The sequence below is a fragment of the Dryobates pubescens genome, chromosome Z, assembly GCF_014839835.1.
Source record: "Dryobates pubescens isolate bDryPub1 chromosome Z, bDryPub1.pri, whole genome shotgun sequence".
Classification (NCBI taxonomy): Eukaryota; Metazoa; Chordata; class Aves; order Piciformes; family Picidae; genus Dryobates; species Dryobates pubescens.
In genome coordinates, this window is record NC_071657.1 from 87337829 (window position 1) to 87347199 (window position 9371).

At 56.7% G+C, this 9371-nt stretch overlaps 1 protein-coding gene across 1 annotated transcript; it reads left to right on the forward strand.

The window, feature by feature from the left end:
* The first annotated feature begins 2774 nt into the window (after nucleotides 1-2774).
* LOC128899347 (serine/arginine repetitive matrix protein 2-like) lies at nucleotides 2775-7806 on the forward strand. The gene is made up of 2 exons (XM_054177812.1): nucleotides 2775-2868; nucleotides 5813-7806. The coding sequence occupies exons 1-2, from the start codon at nucleotides 2775-2777 to the stop codon at nucleotides 7804-7806; spliced, it is 2088 nt and encodes a 695-aa protein (XP_054033787.1).
* The last annotated feature ends 1565 nt before the right edge of the window (nucleotides 7807-9371 follow it).

Consider the following 9371-nt stretch of genomic DNA (forward strand, 5'->3'; position numbering starts at 1 on the left):
TTATTTGTCCCACCCATAGACTAGAAGATGGGAGGTGGGGGAAACACTCCCCAACATGTTGTATTTTGTGGAGAGAACAACAGCTTCTGGAGGAACTCTTTGTGAAGCAGTCTTCAGGGGAAGAGCTGAGGGTCTTAAAGGGAAGAGCAGATCATGTAAGCAGTTCTTACAAAGTGGCTTTCCATTAGACAGCAGCATTCCTTTCCTCTTAAAAATTCCATCATTCTTAAAGAGTAGCTTTTTCACTCCAAAGAAAGGGAGTTCTCATGCTATGAAAGCTTTAATCTCAAGATATACACTTAGTTCCAAACTGTTAACCATTGTTAATTTGAAGTCATTTTTGCTTTAGTGAATAACATAGCAAAGACAGGAAGGAATTGTAATTTTATGTGTCCTCCAAGACCAACTCTGAATGCTGTGTAGAAGTCTTCCCACCAGCTGACTGACTCATAGCTGCAGTGCTGGGAGGCAAAACGCTAGCAATATTCAACCTGAAATCTGCACTATTTGGCACCTATTTCATTAAGAGAACATTCTCCTGTTTCAATAATAGTATCATGAACTAACACAAGAACTGGAAAATTAAGAGAAAAAACAAACCTAGAAAGATGAGTGCTCCCATTTAGAAAACTCCCTGGTCTTACCAGGACTTTGGGATAACCTGTCCTTTTGTTATCATAGTTTCAGTCAGGGTTGGAAGGGACCACGAGGATCATCTAGTTCCAACCCCCCTGCCATGGGCAGGGACACCCCACACTAGATCAGGCTGTCCAGAGCCTCATCCAGCCTGGGCTTAAACACGTTCAGGGATGGGGCCTCAACCACCTCCCTGGACAACCCATTCCAGGGCTTCACTACTCTCATGCTGAACAACTTCCTCCTCACATCCAGCCTGAATCTCCCCACCTCCAGCTTCATTCCATTCCCCCTAGTCCTAGCACTACCTGACATCCTGAGAAGTCCCTCCCCAGCCTTCTTGTAGGCTCCCTTCAGATACTGGAAGGCCACAGTTAGGTCACCTCGGAGCCTTCTCTTCTCCAGACTGAACAGCCCAAACTCCTTCAGTCTGTCCTCATAGCAGAGGTGCTCCAGCCCTCTGACCATCCTCATGGCCCTTCTCTGGACACCTTCCAGCACCTCCATATCCCTCTTGTAAGAGGGGCTCCAGAACTGGAGGCAGTACTCCAGGTGGGGTCTCACCAGAGCTGAGCAGAGGGGGAGAATCACCTCCCTTGACCTGCTGGCCACAATTCTCTTGATGCAGCCCAGGATCTGCTTGGCTTTCCATGCTGCAAGTTCACACTGAGAGCTCATGTTGAGCTTCTCATCCACCAGCACCCCCAAGTCTCTCTCCTCAGGGCTGCTTTCCAGCCAGTCACTGCCCAGCCTGGATTTGTGCCTGGGATTGCCTCCACCCAGATGCAGGACCCTGCATTGGTCTTGTTGAACCTCATGAGGCTGGCTTGTGCCCACCTCTCCAGCCTGTCAAGGTGCCTCTGGATGGCATCCCTTCCCTCCAGCGTGTCTGCTGCACCACACAGCTTGGTGTCATCAGCAAACTTGCTGAGGGTGCACTCAATGCCACTGTCCGTGTCACCCACAAAGATGTTGAACAAGCCTGGTCCCAGGACTGATCCCTGAGGGACTCTGCTTGTCACTGGCCTCCACTGGGGCATGGACCCATTGACAGCCACTCTTTGGGTGCAGCCATCAAGCCAGTTCTTTATCCATCTAGTGGTCCACCCATCAAAGCCATGTGTCACCAGTTTGGAGACCAGGATGTGGTGCGGGACAGTGACCTAAACTGACTGGACAGATGGGCAGAGTCCAACAGGATGGCATTCAATAAATCCAAGTGCCAGGTGCTGCACTTTGGCCACAGCAACCCCATGCAGAGCTACAGGCTGGGGTCAGAGTGGCTGGAGAGCTCCCAAACAGAGAGGGACCTGGGGGTGCTGATTGACAGCCACCTAAACATGAGCCTACAGTGTGCCCAGGTGGCAAAGAAAGCCAATGGCATCCTGGCCTGCATTAGGAATAGTGTGGCCAGCAGGAGCAGGGAAGTCACTGTGCCCCTGGACTCAGCACTGGTGTGGTCGTTTGAGGCTGTGCCTTTAAGAACAAACACTGCTGGAACACACTGGCTAATGTTTTCGGTACTAGAACCAAAACATTCTGATATTCTAAACGAATTTCATTGGTGGATAAACAAAAAATGCAGCTTTAGATTGTGAAGCAGTTGGAATTTTTTTTTTCCTCAGTTCAGTTCGGTTTGGGAGTTTGGGGAGTTGGAGGTTTCAGCCTGTTCTCCCTGCCTGCTTCTTCTGCGAACTGCTGGAGTTGGCCTTCAGATAAGCAAACACTAATCCTGCATGGGCTTTTGAAGCTTACTAACAACTCTTTTCCTTAGTAACTTGCCTTTCTCTCTCTCTAACTCCTTTTTGGGGAAAAAGGGAGGTAGGGGGGGAGAGAGGGAGCTCCAAGGAGGGGATCCCTCCCTCGGGGAGGGATTTTTGTTGTGTTATTTCTCTTTGCTGTGTATTTCTGTGTATATATTGTAAATACCTGTATATATTGTGTTATATATAACCTACTTTCCATATATGCTTGTAAATATATAGCTTTTGCTCTTCGATTGGGCTAGTTGTGGTTTCTTACTCTGTGGAGGAGGGAGAGCTAAGCCCTCTCTCAACCTACCACATTATTGGTGCCCAACGTGGGGCTTGGTGATAAATTAGTTTGATTTATTGCTTGCTTGAGTCGGACGAGCAAACATGAAGGTGTTTTGGCTTTTGGAGCGTCTGTTTTTCTCAGTCTTTGGTGTATTGATCTACAAGTATTGCCTGGGCATGATTATCAATCAGATAGGTAAATATATAATGCAAAAATTATATTTGTGGTTTAAGTACAAGATGCAGCTCCTATATGATCGGTGCCTGGAATTCTTTTGGGTGAAAAGATACAGAAATGTTACATCGAGCACACTCCCTATTGAGATAAAGGAGTTTACGATTCCGGTCGGTGAAAGGGTAATTTTAAGTGATGGCTGGGATCCAAAGCTGATTTTCTTGATGTGTGTAGTCCTGCTGCTGGTGATAAGTAATGTGTATTTGTTGGTAACACTGTACCGGGAGAAAAAAGTGTCTAAGGCATGTTTTGTTATTAAACCTACCACAACTGGTTAGGCCACACCTTGAGTACTGTCCAGTTCTGGGCCTCTCAGTTTAAGAAGGACATCAAGACACTTGAACATGTCCAGAGAAGGGCAACAAGGCTGGGGAGAGGCCTTGAGCACAGCCCTGTGAGGAGAGGCTGAGGGAGCTGGGATTGTTTAGCCTGGAGAAGAGGAGGCTCAGGGGAGGCCTTATTGCTGGTCTCTTCTCTCTTCCTAAACAGATCCAGCATGGATTCAGGAAGGGCAGGTCCTGCCTGACCAACCTGATCTCCTTCTATGATCAGGTGACTGCCTGGTGGATGTGGGGCAGGCTGTGGATGTAGTCTACCTGGACCTCAGCAAGGCCTTTGACACTGTTCCCCATATCAAACTCCTGGCCAAGCTGTCAGCCCATGGCTTGGATGGGAGCACACTGCGATGGGTTAGGAACTGGCTGGAGGGCCGAGCCCAGAGAGTGGTGATGAATGGTGCCACATCCAGCTGGCAGCCAGTCACTAGTGGTGTGCCCCAGGGATCAGTGCTGGGCCCCATGCTCTTTAACATCTTTATTGATGATCTGGATGAGGGCATTGAGTCCATCATCAGTAAATTTGCTGATGACACCAAGCTGGGGGCAGGAGTTGATCTGCTGGAGGGTAGAGAGGCTCTGCAGAGGGACCTCGACAGGCTGGGCAGATGGGCAGAGTCCAACGGCATGAGATTTAACACATCCAAGTGCCGGGTTCTGCACATTGGCCACGACAACCCCATGCAGTGCTACAGGCTGGAGAGCAGCCAGGCAGAGAGGGACCTGGGGGTGCTGGTCAATGGTAGGCTGAACATGAGCCTACAGTGTGCCCAGGCAGTCAAGAAGGCCAATGGCATCCTGGCCTGTATCAGGAACAGTGTGGCCAGCAGGAGCAGGGAGGTCATTCTGCCCCTGTACTCAGCACTGGTTAGGCCACACCTTGAGGACTGTGTCCAGTTCTGGGCCTCTCAGTTTAGGAAGGATGTTGACTTGCTGGAACAAGTCCGGAGAAGGGCAATGAAGCTGGTGAGGGGTTTGGAACACAAGCCCTACGAGGAGAGGCTGAGGGAGCTGGGGTTGCTTAGCCTGGAGAAGAGGAGACTCAGGGGTGACCTTATTGCTCTCTACAACTACCTGAAGGGAGGTTGTAGACAGGCAGAGGTTGGTCTCTTCTCCCAGGCAACCAGCACCAGAACAAGAGGACACAGTCTCAGGCTGCACCAGGGGAGGTTTAGGCTGGATGTCAGGAAGAAGTTCTACACAGAGAGAGTGATTGCCCATTGGAATGGGTTGCCTGGGGAGGTGGTGGAGTCACCATCATTGGAGGTGTTCAGGAGGAAACTTGATGGGGTGCTTGGTGCCATGGGTTAGTTGTTTAGGTGGTGTTGGATTGGTTGATGGGTTGGACACAATGATCTTGAAGGTCTCTTCCAACCTGGTCTATTCTATTCTATTCTATTCTATTCTATTCTATTCTATTCTATTCTCTAGCAACCAGCACCAGAACAAGGGGACACAGTCTCAAGCTGCGCCAGGGGAAGTTTAGACTCGAGGTGAGGAGAAAGTTCTTCACCAAGAGAGTCGTTCGTCATTGGAATGTGCTGCCTAGGGAGGTGGTGGAGTCACCGTCCCTGGAGGTGTTCAAGAGGGGACTGGACGTGGCACTTGGTGCCATGGTCTAGTCATGAGGTCTGTGGTGACAGATTGGACTTGATGATCTTTGAGGTCTCTTCCAACCTTGGTGATACTGTGATACTGTGACCTACGAGGTGTCTTTTCTGGAGTAGTTTTGACGACTGACCTGAGGCAACCTGTCAGTGGTGCAGCTTCTGACCTTCTTGAGTCCTCATCCTTACCAATGGCCTGTTCCTCCTGCAGAGCCTCATACCTATTCTGTTAGTGCACTGTAGGCAGCGTGCTGCTCAAAGTAGCAGGCTTGCTCCGTTCGCATTTCTTCCGTCAGGCAGAGACCTGTTCCCACTGGCCCTGCTCATGTGGGTTACTACAGGGAGGCTGAGAGGCTTGCTGATGGGAGGGTATCAAACTCCCTGTTCCACCAAGAGATACCTCCTGTTCTGGTTTTGTAGAGGTTAGATTATGGGAATAGTCAATTTTCCTTTCACAGTCTCTTCTAGTTCTTAGCCTTTCCACCTCTTCCTTTAGTTCGGCCACCATGCTCATCAGATCCCTGATCTTCTCATACCTCACAGAGGAGTCGTTCCTTCCATCCTCCATATCAAGTGCCAGGCTCCAGCACTCACTGCAGCCACCTACCTGAACATCTGTTTGGGTGCCCACTGTTCTTCTACTAGCCTTTGTTCAAGTAGTAACCAGCTTGCAGGCACCACCCTCTCCAGCCTGCCCTTTTCTTTCTTTCTCTCCCTCCCCCCCTGAGAGAGCAGGCCTAGCTGAGCCCCCAGAGCTGAGCATCCAGAGCTGAGCATCCAGTGCTGAGCACCCAGCGCCAAGCAGCCAGAGCTGAGCACCCAGCGCCGAGCACCCAGAGCCGAGCACCCAGAGCAGAGCACCCAGTGCTGAGCAGCCAGAGCCGAGCAGCCAGCGCTGAGCACCCAGTGCCGAGCAGCCAGAGCCGAGCAGCCAGCGCTGAGCACCCAGTGCCGAGCACCCAGCGCCAAGCAGCCAGAGCCGAGCACCCAGCGCTGAGCACCCAGAGCAGAGCACCCAGAGCAGAGCGCCCAGCGCCGAGCAGCCAGAGCCGAGCTCCCAGAGCAGAGCGCCCAGCGCCGAGCAGCCAGAGCCGAGCTCCCAGAGCAGAGCGCCCAGCGCCGAGCAGCCAGAGCCGAGCACCCAGCGCCGAGCACCCAGAGCAGAGCGCCCAGCGCCAAGCAGCCAGAGCCGAGCGCCCAGCGCCGAGCAGCCAGCGCCGAGCACCCAGAGCAGAGCGCCCAGCGCCGAGCAGCCAGGGCCGAGCACCCAGCGCCGAGCACCCAGAGCAGAGCGCCCAGCGCCGAGCAGCCAGGGCCGAGCACCCAGAGCAGAGCGCCCAGCGCCGAGCAGCCAGGGCCGAGCAGCCAGCGCCGAGCACCCAGAGCAGAGCGCCCAGCGCCGAGCAGCCAGGGCCGAGCGCCCAGAGCAGAGCGCCCAGCGCCGAGCAGCCAGGGCCGAGTGCCCAGAGCAGAGCGCCCAGCGCCGAGCAGCCAGGGCCGAGCACCCAGAGCAGAGCGCCCAGCACCGAGCAGCCAGGGCTGAGCACCCAGAGCAGAGCGCCCAGCGCCGAGCAGCCAGGGCCGAGTGCCCAGAGCAGAGCGCCCAGCGCCGAGCAGCCAGGGCCGAGCGCCCAGAGCAGAGCGCCCAGCGCCGAGCAGCCAGGGCCGAGCGCCCAGCGCCGAGCACCCAGAGCAGAGCGCCCAGCGCCAAGCAGCCAGAGCCAAGCGCCCAGAGCAGAGCGCCCAGCGCCGAGCAGCCAGGGCCGAGCACCCAGAGCAGAGCGCCCAGCGCCGAGCAGCCAGGGCCGAGCGCCCAGCGCCGAGCACCCAGAGCAGAGCGCCCAGCGCCAAGCAGCCAGAGCCAAGCGCCCAGAGCAGAGCGCCCAGCGCCGAGCAGCCAGGGCCGAGCACCCAGAGCAGAGCGCCCAGCGCTGAGCAGCCAGGGCAGAGCACCCAGAGCAGAGCGCCCAGCGCCGAGCAGCCAGAGCCGAGCGCCCAGCGCCGAGCACCCAGAGCAGAGCACTCAGTGCCGAGCAGCCAGGGCCGAGCGCCCAGAGCAGAGCGCCCAGCGCCGAGCAGCCAGGGCCGAGTGCCCAGAGCAGAGCGCCCAGCGCCGAGCAGCCAGGGCCGAGCGCCCAGAGCAGAGCGCCCAGCACCGAGCAGCCAGGGCTGAGCACCCAGAGCAGAGCGCCCAGCGCCGAGCAGCCAGGGCCGAGTGCCCAGAGCAGAGCGCCCAGCGCCGAGCAGCCAGGGCCGAGCGCCCAGAGCAGAGCGCCCAGCGCCGAGCAGCCAGGGCCGAGCGCCCAGCGCCGAGCACCCAGAGCAGAGCGCCCAGCGCCAAGCAGCCAGGGCCGAGCACCCAGAGCAGAGCGCCCAGCGCCGAGCAGCCAGGGCCGAGCGCCCAGCGCCGAGCACCCAGAGCAGAGCGCCCAGCGCCAAGCAGCCAGAGCCAAGCGCCCAGAGCAGAGCGCCCAGCGCCGAGCAGCCAGGGCCGAGCACCCAGAGCAGAGCGCCCAGCGCTGAGCAGCCAGGGCCGAGCACCCAGAGCAGAGTGCCCAGCGCCGAGCAGCCAGAGCCGAGCGCCCTGCGCCGAGCACCCAGAGCAGAGCACCCAGTGCCGAGCAGCCAGGGCCGAGCACCCAGAGCAGAGCGCCCAGCGCCGAGCAGCCAGGGCCGAGCGCCCAGCGCCGAGCACCCAGAGCAGAGCGCCCAGCGCCAAGCAGCCAGAGCCAAGCGCCCAGAGCAGAGCGCCCAGCGCCGAGCAGCCAGGGCCGAGCACCCAGAGCAGAGCGCCCAGCGCTGAGCAGCCAGGGCCGAGCACCCAGAGCAGAGTGCCCAGCGCCGAGCAGCCAGAGCCGAGCGCTCAGCGCCGAGCACCCAGAGCAGAGCACCCAGTGCCGAGCAGCCAGGGCCGAGCGCCCAGCGCCGAGCACCCAGAGCAGAGCGCCCAGCGCTGAGCAGCCAGGGCCGAGCACCCAGAGCAGAGCGCCCAGTGCTGAGCACCCAGAGCAGAGCTCCCAGCGCCGAGCAGCCAGGGCCGAGCGCCCAGCGCTGAGCAGCCAGGGCCGAGCACCCAGAGCAGAGCGCCCAGCGCCGAGCACCCAGAGCAGAGCACCCAGAGCAGAGCACCCAGCGCTGAGCAGCCAGGGCCGAGCGCCCAGCACCGAGCAGCCAGCGCCGAGCACCCAGCGCCGAGCACCCAGAGCAGAGCGCCCAGCGCCGAGCAGCCAGGGCCGAGCGCCCAGCGCCGAGCAGCCAGGGCCGAGCGCCCAGAGCAGAGCGCCCAGCGCCGAGCAGCCAGGGCCGAGCGCCCAGCGCTGAGCACCCAGTGCCGAGCAGCCAGAGCTGAGCACCCAGCGCCAAGCAGCCAGAGCCGAGCACCCAGAGCAGAGCGCCCAGCGCCGAGCAGCCAGGGCCGAGCACCCAGAGCAGAGCGCCCAGCGCCCAGCAGCCAGCGCTGAGCACCCAGTGCCGAGCAGCCAGAGCTGAGCACCCAGCGCCGAGCAGCCAGGGCCGAGCGCCCAGCGCTGAGCTGCTCGCCGCTGCCTCCTCTCCGCGCAGCCACGCGCTGGGCTCTGTTTGGTCGTCGCGCGGTTTCCGCGGCAACCCCTCCCGCGGCTCCGTCACCGCGCTCGGGCGCGCAGGCAGCCCCAGCCTGCTGCCCCTCCTCCCCTCCTCAGGCGGCCTCCAGCCGCCCAGCCCTTGTTGCATGAGAGAGACGTAGCAATTCTCAAGCGCTGCGATGTCTCCGGTGAGTTTCCAAACTTCTTCCTGCTTGGTCTCTTGAGGAAGCGAATAATTGTTATTCCCTTCTGTGATTAACAACATAAAAGTAGAGCAGTATTAACGGGCCCAAAATCTCTCACAGTTGTGAGAAAGAACTTGAATCTCATGGCTCAGTCTGCTATCCTTCCTTCTGTAGGGGTCCACATGACTCTATTAGTCATAAACATGCCCACTATCTACTGGAGAACTTTAATGAAAATGGTAAGCTTTCATTGCCATGTTTGCAAACTTATCTGCTGCACCAAAAAAACCCCAACCAAACCAAACCAAAACAAAACAAACCCTAAAGAAGATATTTATTCTGAAAAAAAAAGCTGCAGAAAGCAATGGCACTGACAAATCTCTTTTTGTTAGCTGAGAATGAGCAGCACCGAAGAATTTCAGACACACAAGATGGTTAAGGAGATGTGAATTACCTTTCAAAAAGCCTTCCATTTCAATAGCTCAGCATAGTGCAAGGAATGTAAAAGAAAACCAACCCAAACCACAAACCAAACTAAAACCACCCACAAAACAAAAAAACACAATCAAACCAAAAGCCAAACCAAAGTAAAAGCAAAGAATCCCCCACCCCAAATCCAAAACAAAAAACAACATTTTTGGGGAGAAATATAAAATACTCTTTTTTAAAAAAAAAAAATAAATCTTATTTATTTAAACCTGACTCCAGCTCTGAGTTTTTCAGACAGAAGTTATCAAACCCAAAAGCAGGTGGCAAAAAGACCTAGAGGAGCAA